Below are 23034 nucleotides of genomic sequence, written 5' to 3' on the forward strand. Positions count from 1 at the left end.
GCATTTCCTTGGATAGTTTGAGTAAGTCGGGTTTGAATGTTGCTGTTTTTAATTTTAGGCATGATTCCCGGTTCTCATCGATTTCTCAATTTACTCTTTATAAGATTCATGCTTGAAAATGATTGTTCGCATAAATATGTAGACCTGAACAAGGAAAGAAAAGCAAACGCTAACTTTTTTTAGTTGATTATATGTAGAGTCAGGAATACTATTCCAGGTGTTAAAAATCAACATATCTTCCTTCTCCAGGTCTTTCAAAGTAGACCAGTTGTGCTTTGAACTAAGTTCAAATTTGTGTTTCTCCAATCTTTCTTTCTTTTTTTTATTTAAACACCCTGATTACATACATGATTGTGTTTGGATTTCAGTCATGTAAAGAACACCACCCATCACCAGTGCAACACTCCCATCACCAATGTCCCAAATCTCCCTCCTTCCCACCCGACCCCCGCCTGTACTCTAGACAGGCTTTCCATTTCCCTCATACATTCTCATTATTAGGACAGTTCAAAATGTAGTTATTTCTCTAACTAAACTCATCACTCTTTGTGGTGAGCTTCCTGAGGTGAGCTGGAACTTCCAGCTCTTTTCTCTTTTGTGTCTGAAAATTATTATTGCAAGAATGTCTCTCATCTTTCTTAAAACCCATAGATGAGTGAGACCATTCTGCGCTTTTCTCTCTCTGACTTATTTCACTCAGCATAATAGATTCCATGTACATCCATGTATGGGAAAATTTCATGACTTCATCTCTCCTGATAGCTGCATAATATTCCATTGTGTATATGTACCACAGTTTCTTTCTTTCTCTAGGTTTACTCCTGGATTGATGTGTGGCAATCACTGCTTGTAGTGCTCAGGGACCATACATGATGTCATACAAGAATTCAATCTTGCATCAACTATATGCAAAGCAAGCAGCTTATCTGTTCTACTCTCTGTCCTCCTACATTGCTCTTTAAGTTCTTTTTTTTCTGATTTCTTTATTTTATTTTATTTTATTTAAACACCTTGATTACATACATGATTGTGTTTGGGTTTCAGTCACATAAAGAACACCACCCATCACCAGTGCAACATTCCCATCACCAATGTCCCAAATCTCCCTCCTCCCTGCCCGATCCCTGCCTGTACTCTAAACAGGCTCTCCATTTCCCTCATATATTCTCATTATTAGGACAGTTCAAAATGTAGCTATTTCTCTAACTAAACTCATCACTCTTTGTGGTGAGCTTCCTGAGGTGAGCTGGAACTTCCAGCTCTTTTCTCTTTTGTGTCTGAAAATTATTATTGCAAGAATGTCTCTCATCTTTCTTAAAACCCATAGATGAGTGAGACCATTCTGCATTTTTCTCTCTCTCTCTGACTTATTTCACTCAGCATAATAGATTCCGTGTACATCCATGTATAGGAAAATTTCATGACTTCATCTCTCCTGACAGCTGCATAATATTCCATTGTGTATATGTATCAGTTTCTTTAGCCATTCATCTGTTGAAGGGCATCTTGGTTGTTTCCAGAGTCTTGCTATGGTAAGTGTGCTGCAATGAATATAGGTGTAAGGAAGGGGTTTTTGTATTGTATTTTTGTGTTCCTAGGGTATATTCCTAGGTGTGGTATAGCTGGATCGTATGGGAGCTCGATTTCCAGTTTTTGGAGGAATCTCCATATCGCTTTCCATAAAGGTTGAACTAGATGGCATTCCACCAGCAGTGGATAAGAGTTCCTTTTTCTCCACATCCCCGCCAACACTGTTTATTCTCATTCTTTGTGATGTGTGTCATTCTCTGTAGTGTGAGGTGGTATCTTATCGTTGTTTTGATTTGCATCTCCCTGATGATTAGTGATGTGGAGCATTTTTTCATGTGTCTTGGCCATTTGAATTTCTTCTTTGTCAAAGTGTCTGTTCATTTCTTCTCCCCATTTTTTGATGGGATTAGATGTTTTTTTCTTGTAAAGTTCTGTCAGTGCCTTGTATATTTTGGAGATTAGCCCCTTATCTGATGGGTATTGGGTGAATAGTTTCTCCCACTCAGTGGGTGGCTCTTGTATCCTGGGCACTATTTCCTTTGAGGTGCAGAAGCTTCTCAGCTTAATATATTCCCATCTGTTAATCTCTGCTTTCACTTGCTTGGAGAGTGCAGTTTCCTCCTTGAAGATGCCTGTAGTCTCAATGTCCTGGAGTGTTTTGCCTATGTGTTGTTCTATATATCTTATGGTTTTGGGTCTGATATTGAGGTCTTTAATCCATTTGGATTTTACCTTCGTACATGATGTTAGCTGGGGGTCTAATTTCAATTTTTTGCAAGTGGCTAGCCAGTTGTGCCAACATCACTTGTTGAAGAGGCTTTCCCTGCTCCATTTAGGATTTCCTGCTCCTTTATCAAAAATTAGGTGTCTCCAATCTTTCTAAATTAGCACAAAGACATTCAAATTTCAAGCTCCATAGTTCTTTGTCTTTTAAATCCAGCAATTGCACTTCAAAGTTGCCAATGTCGATATTAAAGGGAGAAAAATTTAATTCTGTTACAGTGGCATCCAGAGGTTTCTTAACAAAGGCCAACGTCGCTTTGCTGTTTCTGAAATCCTGAAACCTTTTGAGAAAAGCTTCCCTCATATTTAAAAATGCTGTTTTAAAATAGATGTCAATATCAGAATTATTTTCTTGGCAATGTTTTAACAGGCTTGGAAAGTGAATCAAAGTTTCTCTGTCAAGGGCCCGGAGAGGTAGCACAGCGGCATTTGCCTTGCAAGCAGCCGATCCAGGACCAAAGGTGGTTGGTTCGAATCCCGGTGTCCCATATGGTCCCCCGTGCCTGCCAGGAGCTATTTCTGAGCAGACAGCCAGGAATAACCCCTGAGCACTGCTGGGTGTGGCCCAAAAACCAAAAAAAAAAAAAAAGTTTCTCTGTCAAAATCTTAAGCAAAAAGAGATAATTTGTTTTCAAACAAAATAACTTCTTCTAACATCGAAAAAATTGTGTTTTCTTTCCCCTGTAGTTTATGATTAAGCTGATTTAGATGTGAAGTAACATCCACCATGAAATACAGTTTTTGAATCCACTGATCGTTTGTTAATTCTGAATAGTGAACATCCTTCTCGAGGAAAAATGCTTTGATTTCTGATAATAAGGAAGCAAAACGTTTCAAAATGTTTCCTCTTGATAACCAAAATGTGATGAAAATTTGAAACCCTACAGTATGGAGATGAAACAGGTAAAAGAGAAAAACCTTTTAACAATCTTTAAAAGCAAGAACAGTGTTCCAGAGAAAAGTAGTGATTTCACTGAAAGGAAAAATATTTAGTGTGTGCTGCAAGAAACCAAACAAAAATATACACAAAAACAAAAACGGCACTTTGTTAAAGGCATATGATATCATATGATAGAGTGATAGAAACATTTTAAAAAATAGTTTTTAATTTAAGCATATTTGTTACAGAATTATTCATACTTGAGTTTCAATCATAGAATGTACACCACCCTTCACCAATACACTTTCCCCACTACCAATGTCCCGTTTCCTTCCCCCTCACCCTCCTCTGCCTATGTCAGGGGCAGGCATTTTGCTTTTTTCTATCTCTCTTTTCCTTTATGACATTGAGGTTTGAAAAATTTCCTTTATGACGCCGTGGTTTGCAATATTGTTAATTAAAGGGTACCATGCATGTCCCTTATCCATTTTCAGTATCCAGTTCTTGTCCAGAGTGATAAGTTCCACTATCAATGTCATAATGTACCTTTCTCTATTCTAACTGAACTCACCTATCCTGTCCCTCATTCCTATTTTCTCTAGACATTATTACCATATTGCCATTTATTATTCTTATATGCCACAAATGATTATTCTGTGTCTACACCTCTCCTTCTGACTCATTTCACTCAGAATAATCTGATGTGTTGATGTATGTACAGATGATGCACTGTGCATGGCTCAGTGTTTTTGTGTAGTCACAAGAAACAGAAGTTGCACACCCGTACATTGTATCCACTCATTGTATGATAGACTGGATTCAAAAAAAACTCCCTGTTGAACTAAACTCTGTGACAGATGACACAGTAAAGATAATTTGTGAAATTCACAATTGTGATCAAACTAGGCTATTCACCACCCTGGGTGAGAGTATGGATGCCCACTTCTAGCATCTTCTTCATGAGGAAGTGAAGTGGCTGTTCAGGGGAAGGGTGCTCTCTCGCCTTGTTGGCAAGAGGGAAGAAGTAGTGCAGTTCCTGTGAGAGCAGAACTCTGACTTTGTACAGCCCCAGTTGGCCAAGGAATGGGTAGCTAAGCTTGTGTATTTGGCAGACATTGTTCATTTTCTCTGTGAACTTAATATTTCTCTACAGGGGAGTTTCACAAGTAGTTTTTACAGTGAGACATAAGATGGATGTGTTTAAAAAAAGAATCTGATTCTGGGATAGCTGTGTCTGAGAAGGAGATATTGAAATGTTTCCACTCTTGCAAAAAAATTTCTGATTGGCACTTACATTATGCAGAAAGTAATAATCAATATGAAAAACAGCATTTAAGGGCATTAGCTCACAACTTTAATCAGGAGTACTCTGACCATGAGAATCCACAGAAAAGAAAACTCTGGGTTGAGAATCCCTTCATGGAAGATGCCCACTCTTGTGCAAAATAAAGTATGTGTTTTAAGTCACTCCAGGCACTGTATTTCTAAATGCCACCCAACCTGGTCTGAAGAAGCAGGGTAGCAGGAAAGAAATAATAAACCAAGGTAGCCAGGAAAGGATGATCTTGGAGTCCATGGCCTTTTACCTTGTACTCTCTGCCTCGAGCCCAAAAAGCTAGAACACCTCTTTCTTTATTAAAACCAATTCCCAATACCAGGAGGCTTCAGGTCAAGAGAGACAAAAGTACATATTCAGTGGACTTTTATATATCAAAGGAAGAGGTTTAAGAAAGGATGATGTTGAGGGAACACCACCTTTGTTTAGGGTTGATACTGGGTATCATCTTACACTCTTGGAGCCAGTCGCTGGGGCTGCACACAGGGCGTGCACTGACAGAGGCTAGGAACAGAGTCCTGACTACTGGAGCACACAGAAGAGCCACATTAAAAGTATAAAGAGCCGCATGTGGCTCGCGAGCTGCAGCTTGCTGACCACTGGGCTAGGCTGAGGCCCAGACAAACAAAACTAAGTCTTGCTTGTTGAAAAGACTGGATTGGACAATGCTGTAGGAATCACTGATCATTCTGGATATTGGAAATGTTTTGAGCAATGTCACTCATCACATAGTGTCAGTGAAATCTGGTGAAGCGAGAGCTGGAAAAGTGTGGGAAACTTTCAAAGCTGATTCTAGAGGGAAATTACTTGTCAGAGTTAATCCATATAGGAGAAATCTCCCTATCCTGGAAATGTACCCAAGAGAACTTTCAAAAAGTAAGTCTGTGGTTGGGAAGGCAAATTACTTCCATCTGGAAATGGCAGACACTGGGAAGTTTCAAGAAGTAGCCTGGAGAAATATAGTAATGGAGTTGTTCATACTAGAACAGGAACTCAGTGCAGAGAACAAAATGCTGCAGCAAAGAACTCAAACTGAATGTACAGGAATGAATTTAGGCAGAAAGTTTCTGCAGATTCCAGCAGACTCCTGGAAAAGTTTAAAAACATGGGGCCCAATACTGAGATGTTTTTACTGATATAGACAAAATGTTCCTGGTGCATTATCTGTTTACAAGCAAATCTACATTGAAAAAAATGCACACCAAGTGTGGGGACTGATTTCCCAGAGGCTGCCTGCTTCCTAAAGTCCTCCTGTGTTTGTTCTGACCCTAGAATGTATGGTCAGCAGCAGGGGCATTGCACAAGAAAGAGGCAGAGTCACAGGTGAAGGTGCATAAGGTTAGGGAGGTTGAGCAGCCCCTTGGATCTACCTGGGTGAGTCAGCTAAACTGACCTGAGCTGCTTTCCCTAACAACTTTTATTAGCCAGAGTTAATAGAACAAAGGGGCAGGGTTGATGCACTAAAGGGTATTTATGTTAATTAACCTTAGGTGAGTCCCTAATCAAGTCTAGGTGGGGTTTTTACAACTCAAAAAGGGGTGTGAGAAGGAAAAGAAAATTAGGAAGTGGTTCAAGAATAAAATACACGTGTCTACACCAAGTAAACCACTATAATATTTTTCTGAAAAGGATGCCTCTTCACTTAGTCTTTCAGTCACTTTTCACAAGAAAGGGTTGCCACCTAGGATCTGAGGATCCTGTATCACTTACTGACCCTGATGCCCTCTGTGGGAGACTTGGCAATGAGATGCAAGATCTGAGGATCCAACTTGATTTTGTTGCAAAGCTGTGTCATTTATTGTTTGTGGGCAAAACGTCACGCACACCCAACAGCACTCAGGGCTTAGGGATTCAAACCAGGTCAGCCACTTGCAAGAAAGCAAGCGCCCTTCCCCTCTGTAACATCAGTCAACCCACCATTTGACTTTTGTTTTGTTTTGTTTTTGGGCCACACTCGTTTGACCCTCAGGGGTTACTCCTGGCTATGTGCTCAGAAGTCGCCCCTGGCTTGGGGCGACCATATGGGACACCGGGGGATCGAACCATGGTCCTTCCTACACTAGCGCTTGCAAGGCAGACACCTTACCTCTAGCGCCACCTCGCCGGCCCCTTGACTTTCATTTTTTAACAACCCAAGTTTTAAAGTAAAACAAGTCATTGAATTTTTAAATGGCAGAAATATTATAGCATAAGAATAAGTATAATTTATTTGTATCACTAATCTAAGTGACACACTAAACCACTAAATCACTAAGCTAAGTATCAGTACAAAGGACTCCAACGTCCAATCATCAGAGCTCAGGGCTCGCTCCTAGCTGTGCTTGGGGCAAATGCAGTGCCAGGGATTGCATGCAAGGCAAGCTTTTCTCCCTCTGGCCTGAAGGTTTAAAGGATGTTTATAATGTAAAACTATACACTATTCACAATAGCCAGAAGCTGGAAACTACTCAAGTGTATGAGAACAGATAAGTGTTTAAAGAAACTGTGGGACATCTACACAATGGAATTCTGTTCAATTCTATTAGGAAAAATAAATTATTAAACTTGCTTACACATGGATTGATATGGAGAATATTATGCTGAATGTAATGAGTCAGAGGGAGACAGTAATAGAATGATTGCATTCATTTGTGCGAGATATATATATATATATATATATATATATATATATATATATATGATAGTATGGTAATAATAACCAAAGACAAAAAGATAATAGAGATGAGGGCCTAGAGGAGCAGTTCAAAGTAGGAAGCTTGCCGCAAATAGCAAGGGAGTGCAGTTAGGCTAGAGAAGGGACCACTACAACAAAGATAGTTGGAAACGATCACTCTGGACAAGAACTGGGTGCTGCTGGGTCAGTGATAGCACAATGGGTAGGGCATTTGCCTTGCATGCAGCGGACCAAGGTTTGATCCCCAGTATCCCATATCCACCCCCCCCACAAGCACCACCAGGAATGACCCCTGAGCACAGAGTCAGGAGTAACCCCTGTGCCTCTCTGGGTGTGGTCCCCAAACAAAATAAACTCAAAAAGAACTAGAGTGCTGAAATGTGAGGTGCATGATACCCCTTCAGCAACAATATTGCAAACTTCTAAAAGAAAAAAAGGGAAGAACAAGAGAGTGAGAGAGTGGGAGAGAGAGAGACAGAGAGAAAGAGAGAGAGAGAGAGAGAGAGAGAGAGAGAGAGAGAGAGAGAGAGAGAGAGAAAGAGAAGATAAATGTCTGCCACAGAAGCAAGTAGCAGGGAGATTGGAATGGAAACAATTCAGTGTGGGTCAGACTCTGTGCTTATGGGTATGTCTGCAGCATCATCATTTTCCGACCCTCATGCAGGAAGCCCAGGAAGTTGCCATTTATACAAGTTCCATTCACATTGCAAGCGTATTCTTCTAAAAATTCCACTCATTTTTCTTTTTCCTTAGTCTTGCTAAATTTTTGGCCAATTTTATAGCTTTTCTTTCTTTTTCAGTTTTAGAGACACCGTGTAGTTAGTGCTCAAGGGCTTACTCTCTCGGTGCTTAGGAGCATACTTCACAGGACCATGTGGTTCCGGGAACTGAGCCCAGGCTCCCGCACAGGCAAGACAAGTGCTTAGTCACTGGACCACATTCCTGACCCTTTGCTTTTCTTTTAAAAATAGTCTGAGGGTGGGCCGGAGTGGTGGCGCAGCAGTAGGGCATTTGCCTTGTATGTGGCTGACCCAGGACGGACCTCGGTTCGATCCCTGATGTCCCTGATAGTCCCCCAAGCCAGGAGCAATTCCTTCCTTCCTTCCTTCCTTCCTTCCTTCCTTCCTTCCTTCCTTCCTTCCTTCCTTCCTTCCTTCCTTCCTTCCTTCCTTCCTTCCTTCCTTCCTTCTTCCTTCCTTCCTTCCTTCTTCCTTCTCTTTCTCCTTTTTTTTTTTTTTGCTGGTCACACCTGGCAGCACTCAGGGGTTAACCCTGGCTCTACACTCAGAAATCGCTCCTGGCAGGCTCGGGGGACCATATGGGATGCCGGGATTCGAACCACCGACCTTCTGCATGAAAGGCGAATGCCTTACCTCCATGCTATCTCTCCGGTCTCTTTTTATTTTATTTTTGCCAGGAGCAATTTCTGAGCTCATAGCAAGAAGTAGCCCCTGAGCATCATCAGGTGTGGCCCAAAAAAACCAAATAAATAAATAAATAAATAAAAGTCTGAGCACTGCAAAGGTAGCACAGCAGGTAAGGTGTTTGCTTGCACATGGCTGGTCCAGTTGGATCCTGTTCAAGTGCTCTTCAATCTTCTGTTCAATTCTCTCAGTAATAAGTTTGTCATAAAATGACTTAGAATAACAATGCGGGGCCAGAGAGATAGCATGGAGGTAAGGCCTTATATGCAGAAGGACTGTGGTTCGAATCCCGGCATCCCATATGGTCCCCCAAGTGTAGACAGGAGTAACCCCTGAGCGCCGCTGGGTGTGACCCCAAAAACCCAAAACAAACAAAAAAAGAATAACAATATGCAAACTGTATAATACAGAATATATGATATATTAAGATATTTTTAGATAGTCTTGAGTGTATCTAATAACATTTCAGAATGTCCTTTTGAAACGTATTTCGGATGTAGATGCTTTGAAATGCAGGTGCTACTCTTTCTAGATAAGCCATTATCTCTGTAAAACTTGTGTTTCTATGGCTGGAGAGAGCACAGCAGTAGGGTGTTTGCCTTGCATGTGGTGGACCCAGATGAATCTGGGTTGGATTCCCGGAATCCCATATGGTCCCCCAAACCAGGAGTGATTTCTGAGTGCAGTCTGGAGTAACCCCTGAGCACCAAGGGTGTGGCCCCAAAACCAAAAGACAAACAGAAAACTGGTATTTCTTTGAAAGAAGTGAAAGAGAAGGAGCTAATGAGGCCCAGATTCTGTAACTAAAGATATTTCTGAGCCCCATAGCCAAGAGTGACCTACCAGTGAGTTTTTCTATTATTTCACCCAGGCAAGGCTGTGAAATCTTTCATCTGATTTCAGGCTCTACCTTGCTCAGAATCTGCACAACAGCTCTGGGGAATCTTGAGGTCTCAGAATCAAACCCAATATAGTTGGACCCAGGCAATCTTCAAATCCTTTAAGATTCTGGGATGTTGTCAAAAGAAATACTGTAAATGGGATCTGTCTCTTTTCTTCCCAACCCAACCCTCAATCCCCAATGATCAAGGCCTTCCCAAACTCAGGACTTTCAGGGACCTCCTGGAAGACTTTTATCTTTGTTTTTGGGTCACACTCTGCGCCTCTCAGGGATTACTCCTGGTTCTGTGCTCAGAAATCGCTCCTGACAGGCTTGGGAAAACATACGGGATGCTGGGTATTGAGCCCGGGTCCATCCCAGGTCGGCTGCGTGCCAAGCAAATGCCCTACCACTGTACTATCTCTCTGGCCCCGTGGAAAAGATTTCTGATGTTTAGGGGCAGACAGAAATAGTCTAGGCTTTGAGTCAATGACCACAATGAGGTGAATCAGGGTCCATGTGCAAATGTCTTGTGAGTGGCTTAACTGTCCTCTGATGTAGTCACTGCATTGTGGACAATAAAACTGTCACCAAATTCCTTAGGCCTGGCCAGTTCTAGGCAGCAGGTAGTAAGACCATGGAGGAATCACAGATGGAACGTCATACAGTTCCTACAACTTCATACAGTCCCTGGTCATTTGAACTTGGTTAAGTCAATGATAAAGAAAGATGTTTGGGGGCCGGAGAGATAGCATGGAGGTAAGGCGGCATTTGCCTTGCATGTAGAAGGACAGTGGTTCGAGTCCTGGCATCCCATATGGTCCCCAGAGCCTGCCAGTATCGATTTCTGAGTGTAGAGCCAGGAGTAATCCCTGAGTGCTGCTGGGTGGGACCCAAAACCAAAACAAAACAAAACAAAAAACAACAACAAAAAAAGTGGAAAAAATTAAAAAATTTAGAAACCAAAAATTTAATTGAAAATTGAAATTTCTTTTTTTTGGGGGGGGTTGCACTGGAACCTGTAGGTATAATCCTGCTTCCGTGATATTTTAAATTGTTCCTTTTTGGTTTGGGGGCTACACTCAGCAATACTCAGGAATTACTCAGGAATTACTTCTGGAAGTGCCTGGGGAACCAGCTGGGATGCCTGGGATCAAAACTGATTCAATCTTATGCAAGACAGGGGCCCTGTGTGCTATCTCTCCAGCCCAGAACTTCTGTTATTCATTGTTTCTATATTAAGAATTCATTCATCTATCTAAAAGGGGGAAAAAGGAATAGAGAGAGTAAAAACATTTTGGCAATAGAGATTGGCAGGAGGAAGGGCGGTGGGGTAGGATGGGGGCAATTGGGGACGTAGGTGGTGGGAATGTGCACTGGTGAAGGATGTTGGACATTGTATGACTGAAACTCAGTCATCAACAAATTTGTTACTGTATCTCACACTGATTCAATTAAAAATTAATTAAAAAAGAATTGATTCATCATCACCATGGAACATTGTCACCTGGTGAGCACAGGATTAAGAACATTGCTCTCGGGCCCGGAGAGATAGCACAGCGGCGTTTGCCTTGCAAGCAGCCGATCCAGGACCAAAAGTGGTTGATTCGAATCCCGGTGTCCCGTATGGTCCCCCGTGCCTGCCAGGAGCTATTTCTGAGCAGACAGCCAGGAGTAACCCTGAGCACCGCTGGGTGTGGCCCAAAAACCAAAAACCAAAAACCAAAAAAAAAAAAAAAGAACATTGCTCTCGGGCCCGGAGAGATAGCACAGAGGCGTTTGCAAGCAGCCGATCCAGGACCTAAGGTGGTTGGTTCGAATCCCGGTGTCCCACATGGTCCCCCATGCCTGCCAGAAGCTATCTCTGAGCAGACAGCCAGGAGTAGCCCCTGAGCACCGTCAGGTGTGGCCCAAAAAACAAAACAAAACAAAGAAAAGAACATTGCTCTCAGTTGCTTGGATCTGCCAGGACAGCAAACCTGAGAGGTTAGCTCTGGGTGAAAGTAGATGATAGAAGGCGGACAAGAAATAGCTGAGAGGGGGCTGGAGAGATAGCATGGAGGTAAAGCGTTTGCCTTTCATGCAAGAGGTCATCGGTTCGAATCCCAGCGTCCCATATGGTCCCCTGTGCCTGCCAGGAGCAATTTCTGAGCATGGAGCCAGGAGTAACCCCTGAGCACTGCCGGGTGTGACCCAAAAACCAAAAAAAAAAAAAAAAAAAAAAAAAAAAAAAAAAAGAAATAGCTGAGTGATTCTAACCCTGGAAGGACCGAGGATCTGAGACAGAAAAGCTGGTGATGGAGCTGGATCTGCAGGCAGAGGCAGGGAACCTCTGGCACCTAGCCTGACATTCCAGTCCAAACAGGAAAACACGGCGTCACATCTTTGTGCTGTTTTCTCTCAGCCAGGCCATAGGGACGGCCATGTGCATTATTCATGGGACCCAAGAACCAGTGTCCTGAGAGCACCTTGCCACTCACCTTCCTGTGGGTCTGTCCAGGTCTCCTGTTCCCAAGACTCTGAGGTTGTAAAAGTCACACTTGAACTCGGATAAAACTTCGACATTTCTCAGATCCCCTAGTTCCTCCTGCTGCATAAGCAGCTTTCTAGGGGCCATAGCGGTAGCACGGTGGTTGGGCGTTTGCCTTGCATCCGGCTGACCCACCAGGACTAACCTGGGTTCAATCCCTGGAGTCCCATATAGCCCCCAAGCCAGGACTGATTTTGAGCACATAGCCAAGAGCATCACTGGGTGTGGCCCCAAAATAAAAAAATAAAAAAATGGATTAGTACTATCCAGATAGCACTTGTGAGGCACTCAAGTGAGTTCTTCTACATTTGTATGTCTCGGGACACTAGGGGTGAAGCAGCTGGGTTTGGGCAGGACCCCAGGTGTGTGTTAGGGCTTCTGCAGGCCATAAAGTTCCCAGTTGACCCTCATATGCTCCCAGATAGTGTGCTGATGGCTTAGAGAGATTTTCCGCTCTCCACCCTCTCTACCCCAGGACGCCTTAGCAGAAGGTGAACAAGATTTCTACCCACCCCTATTCCTGTGCTTTGCTTTGTGAGTCCTTCTGTCCTTCTCTGTCCTACCTCAGTTCCCCAGGGCTGCACCATCTCCCAGGTCTCCGTTGCTTCTCAGATCTGGCCTTGGACTCCATCCTGTCTCCCAGCACACCCTGCAGCACACCTTTGTCCCACAGAAGCCTCTGCCCAGACTACGGACTCCCCCAACCCCATCAGCCGAGTGCCAGCTCAGCCAACACCTACCTTCCTGCCTTCCCAGTCCCCACAATCCTCCTCCCCAACCCCCCCTCCCCCCACATTCTGCCTTCCAAGCCAGGTGCAGCTGGCCCTGGGAGCTACATCTGGCCAACTCTTTCATGTTGGCCCTGGGCAGCCAGGAGGAGCTGAGCTGCTCTGAACTCCAACAAAGCCCAGTGGCTCCTTCACAATAGAGGGCTCGTTCCCATGAAGTGCAGGGACCCATCTTCACCCCACGGAAAGCTGCTGGGCCCAGCTCCCCTGAACCCTTAGACCGAGGGAGGTAGACAGGGACAGATATGGGAAAGACCTTCCTGGCCCCCAGTGTGTCCTGGCTAGCCTGTGTGGCCCCGAAGTTCTGGCGCAGGCTGGTGTTCCTGTCATGCCTTTGGGGTGGGGGTAGCTCTAGAGTTCCTGGAGGCCTGGGCAGGGTCATAGGGCAGCAGAGAGGGAACACTCTGGCCCAAGTGTTACGCAAAGGTTTTGTCTGGGTCACTGCCGCAAGACTACACACCTCCCTGTCCCATCTGTGTTGGTGATATTTTTTGGGGGGATTGAAGGGGAGGTACCTGGTAATGCTTAAGGCTTATTCCTAACTGTGCTCAGGGATCACTCTTGGAAGGGCTGAGGGGTGCTACCACCACCACCACCACACAAAAAAAGAAAAAAGAAAAAGAAAGTGCTGAGGGCCTTCTGTAGTCCTGGGAATGAAATCCAGTTCACTGCTCCCTCTGTGGAGCAGTTGTGAAGCGCCTGCTTGTTGTCTACACGGTGAAGACATCAGAAGCCTAGTGAGATTTCAGAGTGTACGCAGGACTGTTCAGAGCCAGGAGATCAGAGGACAAGTCAGCACCAGCAAGACAGACACCTGTAGGAGACACCTGATCCTCCTGGGGTGACAAGGGAGAACAGGGAGGTCACAGGAGACCCAGCTTCCTGCTGGCGAAGCACCGTCCTGATGGAAGGGAAGGATAGGATGTCTGGCTGCTAGTAGCAGGAGAGACCCAGCAGAGATCTCAGCTGCCAGGTCACATCCTTCCGCTGCTTACAGGCTCAGGTTGACTCAGGAGAGGTACCAGTCAGTGTTCAGGTCTAGTACAGCGCCCCCCAATGGCCGGGATATGGGAAAGTCACTGTCCAAAGCCCAGGGCAACTAGCCGCTAAGTCTCCAGCATGCAGTGAGGGGGTTTCTGGGATTTGGGCCACAGGCGTGCCCATGAGGACGACAAAGTTTCAGCCCTGCAGGTGAGTGGGGACATGGGCACAAGAGCTCAGCATGGCCGATGGCCACATCCAGGGCCGGGGCCCCACAGACATGACGCATCCCATCGCTCGTGTGCTGAGGTGACCCTCCCCTCCCAAAGCCTGGTCTCTACAGCGGTGCACAAGCCTGCTCAGTATCTTGGGCTAAAAGAGAACGCCCCCCCCCAAAAAAAAAAACCCATGCACACCACTGTGATTCACATCGGGCCTCCCCCATCCAGGGGGGCTTCTAGAAACAGTGAAGGAGGAAGCTCTTGTCTGGGAACTGGAGTGGGAGACGCAGCGCCATTCGACAGAATTCTGGCCCAACAGAGGGGTTCCCAATAAGACTCAGGATGGGGACAAGAACAGTGATTTTTTTTGTGCCCTGAACCTGGTGTGGGAGCAGTGTTGGGTGGCAGATGAGGAGCGTGGCTTTGCTGTAGCCGACTCCATTCTCGGTACTGAAAACCCACAGCCCTGACTCACCCATGGCACTGCGCCCACGCTGCCAGACAGGTGCATCTGTTTATTTCCCCCCAAACACAACTAGAACTCAGAACATTCAGGAGAATATTCAGGAACTAGAACTCAGAACATTCCAGGAGAGTCTCAGCTGGCGCAGGCACTGTCTCTTTGGCGTCTGAGCTCTGGGCTGGAGGGACAGCTCGGCAGGTGTCCGAGGCGGCAGGCCACAGGTCGGGCCACACCCGAGTGGCTGCACACAAACAGTCACCGCTCGGGCCTGCTGTGAGCCTCGCTGTGTTCCACCGAGATGCCGCCACCGTTCCGTGGCGCCTCCTTCCTGCTCCAGTCCTTGTCGCTGTAAAACTCAGCCAGCACCGGGCAGTGTTCCGATGCCACGCCACCCCATGACCAGTTGTCAGGGATCCAGGGATTCGTGAGTCCTTCTCTCACCACCGCCCAGTGACCTGTGGGGCAAGAGAGATCTTCAGTCCTTGGCTCCCACTCTCAGTCCCCCTATCCAAGGACTCTGTGCTAGGACCCTTAAACATGGCCGCAGAGGCCATCAACCATGTGCCTTCCTCCCTCCAGCACCCCTCCAACAGGGTAACTGCATGCTCTGGAAAAATCTACAAGGGGTCCAAAATGAAAGTCCAACTTTGCAAGGGCAATGTGAGTGGGGAGGGAAAAAAACTGTAAAAAACAGTTACGAGTGACAGTTTGGGGGGGGGGGGTATGCTGGAGCAATAGTCTAGTGAGTAAGGTGCTTGTATTGCATGCTGCCAATCCGGGTTAGATGCCTGGCACCCCCAAGTGGTGCTCTGAGCCAGAAGTGATCCCTGAGTACTGCAAGATCTAGCCCCCAACCAACCAACCAAACAAACAAACAGAAAACCAGGGGCCGGAGAGATAGCGTGGAGATAAGGTGTTTGCCTTGCATGCAGAAAAACAGTGGTTCGAATCTCGGCATCCCATATGGTCCCCCGTGCCTGCCAGGGGCAATTTCTGAGCATAGAGCCAGGAGTAACCCCTGAGCACTGCCGGGTGTGACCCAAACCCCCCCCCAAATAAATAAATAAAATTAAATAAACAAAAAACTAAAAGAAAAACAAAAACCAAAAAAGTTTAATGAGAAAGGTGTAATGAGAAACAAAGCTTTAAGCACACAGCAAATAGGGTTGCAGTCTCTTTTCTTTTCTTTCTTTCTTTCTTTCTTTCTTTCTTTCTTTCTTTCTTTCTTTCTTTCTTTCTTTCTTTCTTTCTTTCTTTCTTTCTTTCTTTCTTTCTTTCTTTCTTTCTTTCTTTCTTTCTTTCTTTTTTTTTTTTTTTTGGTTTTTGGGTCACACCCTGTGGTGTTCAGAAGTTATTCCTGGCTCTGCACTGAGAAATTGCCCCTGGCAGGCTTGGGGGACCATATGTGATGCCGGGAGTCAAACCACCGTCTGTCCTGGATCGGCTGTGTTCAAGATAAACACTCTACCACTGTGCTATATCTCTGGCCCCCAGGGTTGCAGTTTCTTTTGGTTTTGCTTCGTCTTTATTTTGGGGCCACATCCCATGAAGCTCAAGGCATACACCTGGCTCTGGGCTCAGGAATCACTTGTGGTTGTGCTCAGGGACCATAAGGGGTGCTTAGGATCGAACCGGAGTCATGTACGCACCAGTCAAGCCCCCTACCTGCTGTGCATGCAGGGGGCTCCGGCTGTAGCTGGTAGTTAGAAGTCAGCACCCAGGGCCCGTGGGGTCCTGTTCTGAGCTGCATCCAGCCCCGGATGAGGCGAAACTTCTCCCTGTCCCCCACTGACCCTGCATCAAGCAGGCCATGTGAAGTCGTTTCTTCCCTCTTGTGGACCTATGCTTCCAGTTCTCCAGCTATCTCCAGTCTTCAGCCCTGGCCCAGGCTCTTAATGCAGATGCCTTCCTGGTCTCTCTCACTGGCACCGCCTGCCGAGAATGGCTTTGGGCAGGGCTGATTGCAACTGCTCCTCTTCATCAAAGCCCACCAGCCGCTGGGAATGTGGTTCAGGGCAGACCACTGCCTGGCACGGGAACAGCCCTGGGCTCGATCCCAGTACAGCCAACAGGCATGTCAGGGCCTGTGGCCATGCTCATAATTCCTTTCTTTTTAAATTTTAGTTTTACTGGAGCTGGAGCGGTGGCGCAGCGTTAGGGCGTTTGCCTTGCATGCGGCTGACCTAGGATGAACCACGGCATCCTCCCTCAATTCAGGACTGATTTCTGAGCGCATAGCCAGGAGTAACTCCCGAGCGTCACTGGATGTGGCCCCAAAACAAATCAAAAAACCCAAATAAAATGTATTTTTATTTACTTAGCATGGGGTATGGTATGTGGTGCCAGAAATTGAACCTGTCAAGCTTTTACCCCGTTTCATCAGCTTGGGCTCCCATCTCTTGGCCCAAAGCCTTCCCTCTGGGGTGGCAGCATAGGTGGGAACTATACTCTGAGCCTGCTACTGTCATCGAAGCTTTTTCTGGCCTGGCCTGGGGATCTGGACAGCTTGGCCAGACTGTGCATGCAGGGGACCTAGGTTCAACTCCTGGCTCCACATATGGCCCCCCAACACCATTAATGTGACGACTGCTGAATGCCTCTGGGTGGAGCCAATAAGACAAAGCAAGCTTTAAATAAAGGGCAGTTCATGTGCCATGTGCCACTCAGTGAGATGTTTGTTCACTCCTAACTTGCTCCTCAGGGCTGGCACACGCTCAGTTTGCCCCGACACTCTCAGGTGCCTGGGCTATGGATCCATAAATGACTAATTTATTTCTTCTCCTCCTTCCTGCTTGACAGAAGTCACTTTCCGGGAAAGTGAGAGTGCCCTGTGATTGTCCCCTCCACCAGGAACCCTGTGAATGCCCCCAGTCACCCTTGGTTCGCTAGCTCCTGACCCTTGGGAAGTACCAGCTCACGCGGCTTCTGTGAGTCGATCAGGGCAGGTGTGGACACTTCTTTACCTGTGTAAACCTTCTTCAAGTTTTTGCTGATCCAGATGTTGTCCAGGGACCTGGAGCCTTGCGGGTTCTTGGTGCTGATGTTGGTGAACGTGTGTGCAGGGACCAGGGGATGGAACTTTTCTTTCCTCAGAACGTCGTGCTCACTGCTGTCTGGGCCCTGCCCAAAGTCCCCTAGAACAATCACGTCTTTTTCTCCTTGAAGGGAAGAAAGGAAACCCGAGTTCAGAGGTAGCCTAGCGGGTGCTGAGCATGGGATTCTCCACTGTGTTGGCCACCATTGGGGAAAGGGCAGCAATGTGCAGAATGGCGACTACACCACTTTTGAGTTGTGATCTACTTGGGGAGGTTTTCTCACGAGCCGCCCCCTTTCTCCTGAGAAACACAACTCATTGGGAGCTCCCACTGGGCCCTGGTGGGGAAGCTAACGTTGTCATGTCCGGGACACATCAGAGGGTAGTGCAGGAGAGCTACCGAGGCTTGGAGGTTCTGTGTTCCAGGGCAGCACTGAGAGAGCCTGGAGGACACACTGGCACCCCTCAGGCATCCTTGCATCCAGAGCAGTGCCCACTCCCAACACACAAATGAAAGCAGCAGGCAAGGGGTATACTAAGGCCTCAGAGTGAAGGGTTCAAAAGGAAAGATGATATAGTTGGTTGCAAGGCTACATTTATCTAATACTAAGCAAGGTGGAGAGAGAGGGAGAGAGAGAGGAGGGGAGGAGACAGGAAGGGAAAGAGAGGATAGTAGAGAAGAAAAAAGAGGTAGAGAAATAGATAGGGAGAGAGAGAAAGAGGCAGAGATAGGGGTCAGAGTGATGGCACATAGGGCATTTGCCTTGCACGCAGCTGACCCAGGATGGACCTTGGTTTGATCCCCAGTGTTCCATATGGTCCCCCAAGCCAGGAGTGATTTCTGAGCGCATAGCCAGGAGTAATCCTTGAGTGTACTGGGTGTGGCCCAAAATAAAAGAGAGAGAGTGAGACAGATAGGGATAGGGAGAGAGAGAGAGGGGGGAGAGAAAAGAGAGCGATTAAGAGAGAAAGGAAGAAAGGAAGGAAGGAAGGAAGGAAGGAAGGAAGGAAGGAAGGAAGGAAGGAAGGAAGGGAGGAAGGGAGGGAGGGAGGGAGGGAGGAGAGAGAAGAGAGAAAGAGAGAAGAAAGAAAGAAAGAAAGAAAAGAAAGAAAGAAAGAAAAGAAAGAAAGAAGAAAGAAAGAAAGAAAGAAAGAAAGAAGAAAGAAAAAAAGAAGAAAGAAAGAAAGAAAGAGAAAGAAAGAAAAAGAAAGAAAGAAAGAGATAAATTCTGCTGGGAGGCAGAGCTGAATAGGTATGGAATGGAACAATTCTGACCAGGAGTGAAGGCCCAGCTTGTTGTGGCCTCAGAGACAGAAAGAACAGCTCTCTGTGAGGCTGGGGCTGGCATGGGTGAGACTTGCCATCTCAGATCCCCCGAACTCTCCTAGAAAACCATTGCCTGTCGCAGTACATGAGTGGCCAGAGTGAAGAGAAACCTGAGAATCTGATTCACTCAGATTTGTAAATATACCATCCCCCCCATACACCCAGAGATCAAGGAGACTGTATATCCTGCCTTACACTTGCCAGAGCAAGTCCCTCCCTCAAGTGCTCAGTGGTCTGGGAGAGAAAATGTCCTCAGATACACAAGTCACCAGCCGATGCAAGCTGGAAGCATGTTCCAGACTGGGTGGCCTAGCCCCTGCCCATCCATGACAGAAACCTGTGAGGGAAGATGTGGTTTGTTTGAGAAGAGCTGCCCCTGCTGTTAAGGGCTGACACTACTGCCTGCCCACAGGGCTGGGCCTTCCTGAACTCTGGGGTCTATGTCACTGGCTCACAATCGATTGGTTATTAGTTATGAGCGGAAGAACAGCGCGTATGAATCACCATCCGCCCAAAAATGCACGTCACGGTCAGACTCAGCTGAGTCAATCGTTTCTCCACCAACCTGAACAAAAACTGACCACTCCCCAGAAATCCTAAAGAAAGAGTCCAGTGAAGGCTAACTTGATGAAAGAAGTTACAAGGGGCATTTTTTTTCTTTCTGTTTCCATGTACAGAAAAACCCTAAGATTGAGAACAATAGAAATGTCCACAGGCATTTCCAAGAGCCTCGAGACTACCTGTAGGCACACTTCCTGTGAGGCTGCTGCCAAGGCTCATGGAATGAAATGCGGGTCAAGCCTTACTTCAAGAGGTCAGCTTGCAAAGCTTCACAGAAGTTGAGAGATGGAAACAAAGCAAATGTTTCTCAGACTGATAAGCAGACACAGAAAATATGGCCCCGCTGTTTCTGTAAACACAATGAAATAGTATTTGCCCTTAAATGGAAGAAAAATTTTGACATATTCTATAAAGTGAATCATGAAGAGATAATGTCAATAAAGGACACAAGCAGGACACTTTCTATCTATATGAGATTTATGTTCACAGAATGTCCTAGGACGGCCGAGTCTGTAGAGACAAAACACAGAACAGTGGTTGCCAAGAGCCAAAAGTAGGTAGGCAGAATGGGGCACTGGCAGGAGCTTCGAGTGTGGGATGAGGAAAATGGTCTGGAGATTATCTGGCTGATAATAGTAAAATAACATGAATGCATTAAATGCTAAATGTAAATGTACTTACTAACTGTAAAATTTAGTTGTGCACATTTTGTACAATACAAAATATGTTTAGAAATGTAAGTGTGGCTTAATGTATTTTTTGTAGCTAAATCTTCTGAGTTCCTGTCTGGTACCAAAAACAGAGGCGCAAATATCAGAGAGATGAGTTGATCCCACAACAGACAGGTCTGACGCCCCTTGTGCTTCCCATGCATACAGCTATAGAGAGAAAGCTGACCCAGGGGATAGACACGGGATGATGCGTGCAGGCCTTCACCGCCAGGGGGCGCCATGAGCCTTACTCTGAGAAACAGTGAAACAAGGTGTGCGGGTCTGTCTCCACCAGGGAGTGCTGTAGGCCCGGCTCTGAGAAACACTAACACAAGGTGTGCAGGTCGGCCTCCACCAGTGTGGAGGTGGCAGGTTCTGCAGAAAGGTGTTCTAGACTTCGTCCAGGGATCTGTGCAGAAACCAAGATCTCTAGTTACAGAGGACTGACTGATGACCAACCGAGCAGGACATTCCTGGCACCGTAAAGGAAGACCTTAGGGTTCGGCAATGAACAGGCCGGAGCCTGTAGTTGGTCCCATGACAGTATGCTTCAAGGGTAGAGATACCCTGTATCTCTTAGGCCAAGGGAATCCCCTTATTAATTCCTCCAATACTTACTGTGCCTATGCAAAAACCAAACCAAAACAAAAAACTTTGCCACCAGCCTCTTCTTTCTTCTGTTTCTTTCTTTTTCTTCTTTTAAATCCACATTTATAACTTCTAGTTGGGCTCCCACCCACTTTTTTCTTTATTTTTTGTTTGTTTTTGTTTGGTTTTGGTTCTTGGGTCACACCCGGCAGCGCTCAGGGGTTCCTCCTGGCTCTACACTCAGAAATTGCCACTGACAGACATGGGGGACCATATGGGATGCCAGGATTCAAAGCACCGTCCTTCTGCATGGAAGGCAAACACCTTACCTATCTACCTACCTATCTCACCAGCCCCTGTTTATTATTTTAACAGAACCACAGAATATGAATCATCTTGTTCTGCCTCCTATTTCTATGTTTTCCTACCATTGAGAAATAGAGAGGATGGTACCATGGGCAAAGCCGTCTCGTGAGCATTGAGTGGAAATAAAAAGTGATCAGCCCTAAATACCAAACCCAAAGTCAACAACAACATAATCAAGAGGCCCAAACAACAACAAGCTATCCACAAAAGGGACCCGTGACACTAGCAGTCCAGGGAGCTGAGGGTGGAGGGACGGGAGGCATGCTGGGAAGAGTGGCGGAGGGAGATCAGCACTGGTGGTGGGAATGGCCCTGATTCACTGTCACTACGTACCTGAAATAGAACCGTGATCAATGTGCAATTCCCAGTGGCTTCAATGAAAATTCTGACAAAACGGAAGACAAACAAAAGGAGCTCTTACCTTCCAGGCTTTCCTGCAGGGCCTGCACGAAGCCAGCCAAGCGGTGGCCGTCACTGTGGTTCCTGCTGGCGTTTTCGCGCCCTGCAGGAGCTGGGGCTGGCAGGTGAACATTCACCAGGGTCACGTCGTTGCTTCCCACCTGACAGCGACAGCAGAGGGACAGGCTCAGGCACTCCTGCGCCTCCTGCCCCAGACTGTGCTCGCGAGGCCCCTGCCCAGAGACACGAGGGAGCTTCTCTTCTGCCCCGCAGCCCTGGCCTCAGCCCAACGTCACTCTCTCCCATCTATGGGCTCTAAGGGCTGCTGTGGGCTCTGTGCTGGGGGCCGCTCGTGGTGCTAGGAATTTAACTGAGGGCCTTGCCGTTGCCCTATGCCATGTGCCAAAACTGGAGAGGCAAGCAGGGTTTCCTTCTTCCCTGGAGACCGAAGAGACGGAGGATGTTCAGAGCCATTGACTGGCAGAGCCCTGAGCTCTTCTTTCCCCTGGGCCAGTCTGTCCTGCTAGGAACCTGAGCCAGCTGGAGCCTGGCATTCTCTGTCCAGGATAGATGTCTTTGTCTAGGGCTGGACGGGCAGGGCAGAGCTTGAGGCAGGGGCTGATCTCCACCGATGCTCGGGCTTGGCTATCCTGCGCCATTCATGGACCACACAGAGTACAGGGCCGGGAGGCTGAGTAGAGGAGTCCCGGGAGCGGGAGGTAGCCACACTGTGTTGCGGGGTAGCCCCGCTTTGCTGTCACCTGCTGGAGGAGCTGCCATAAAGGTCCCTCAGCTAGACCCTCTGCTCAAATCCATGACCTGATAGCACCGTCTCACTGGCCACTGAGACAGCCGACCTCTGAGAGGCCACCTGAATGGCAGGAGCCATCTCAGTGATCAGGAAGGGCGGGGAGGCTAGGGAGAATGGGGTTGGGGAGCTGGAAGAGTCGGGGAGAGGGAGAGCAGAGGCGATGGGAAGGAAGGACAGGCTGGCGGTAGAAAACAAGAGACGGGCATACCTTAAAGCGGGCCAGGTAGGGACTGCAGCCTTCAGCCTTGCCGTGACCATTGCCAGGGGAGCTCTCCTGCCAGGGGCCATCCCTCAGCTGCACACCGGCGGCCGCATCCCATAGGAATCCCAAGAACGAGTGCGTGCCCCCCTGTGGGATGAGAGAGGGTAGAATGAGGCGGAAGGCAGTGGGGCCCAGGCGAGGCTCAGATCCAGCGCACAGAGCCATGCTCACCTCCCGCCGCTGCTCTGCCACCGAGACAAGAAAGCCAGTGTCCCGACAGAGGGAGAGCCCCTAGTGCCCTGGAGGCGTCTCGGGGTCAGGCTGGGCCCGAGTGGGTGTCACTTAGGGCCCACGGGTGCTGAGTGATGGAGCACGGCCTGGTCTATGCAAGTGCGGGCCTTGTGGAGCTGCACCAGGTAAAGGTGAAGGTGAGGGAGAAGGGCCTGGGTGGAGGGGACACAGGCTGTGATGCCAGAGGCCGGGTTCCATCTCCCACACCACGTGGATCCTGAGCAGCTCCAGGTGTGACATTACACACACACACAC

General features: G+C 47.2%; 1 protein-coding gene across 1 annotated transcript in view; it reads right to left on the reverse strand.

The window, feature by feature from the left end:
- Nucleotides 1–14637: 14637 nt before the first annotated feature.
- EEPD1 (endonuclease/exonuclease/phosphatase family domain containing 1) overlaps nucleotides 14638–23034 on the reverse strand; it is a 108611-nt gene continuing 100214 nt past the window's right edge. Inside the window, exons 4-7 of the mRNA XM_049782170.1 lie at nucleotides 22495–22635; nucleotides 21498–21636; nucleotides 17454–17648; nucleotides 14638–14945 (exon numbers count right to left, since the gene is read on the reverse strand). Of these exons, the coding sequence (XP_049638127.1) occupies nucleotides 14746–14945; nucleotides 17454–17648; nucleotides 21498–21636; nucleotides 22495–22635 (675 nt within the window). The 3' untranslated portion in view covers nucleotides 14638–14745. The remainder of the gene's footprint in view (nucleotides 14946–17453; nucleotides 17649–21497; nucleotides 21637–22494; nucleotides 22636–23034) is intronic.

The sequence above is a fragment of the Suncus etruscus genome, chromosome 10 (genome assembly GCF_024139225.1).
Source record: "Suncus etruscus isolate mSunEtr1 chromosome 10, mSunEtr1.pri.cur, whole genome shotgun sequence".
Lineage (NCBI taxonomy): Eukaryota > Metazoa > Chordata > Mammalia > Eulipotyphla > Soricidae > Suncus > Suncus etruscus.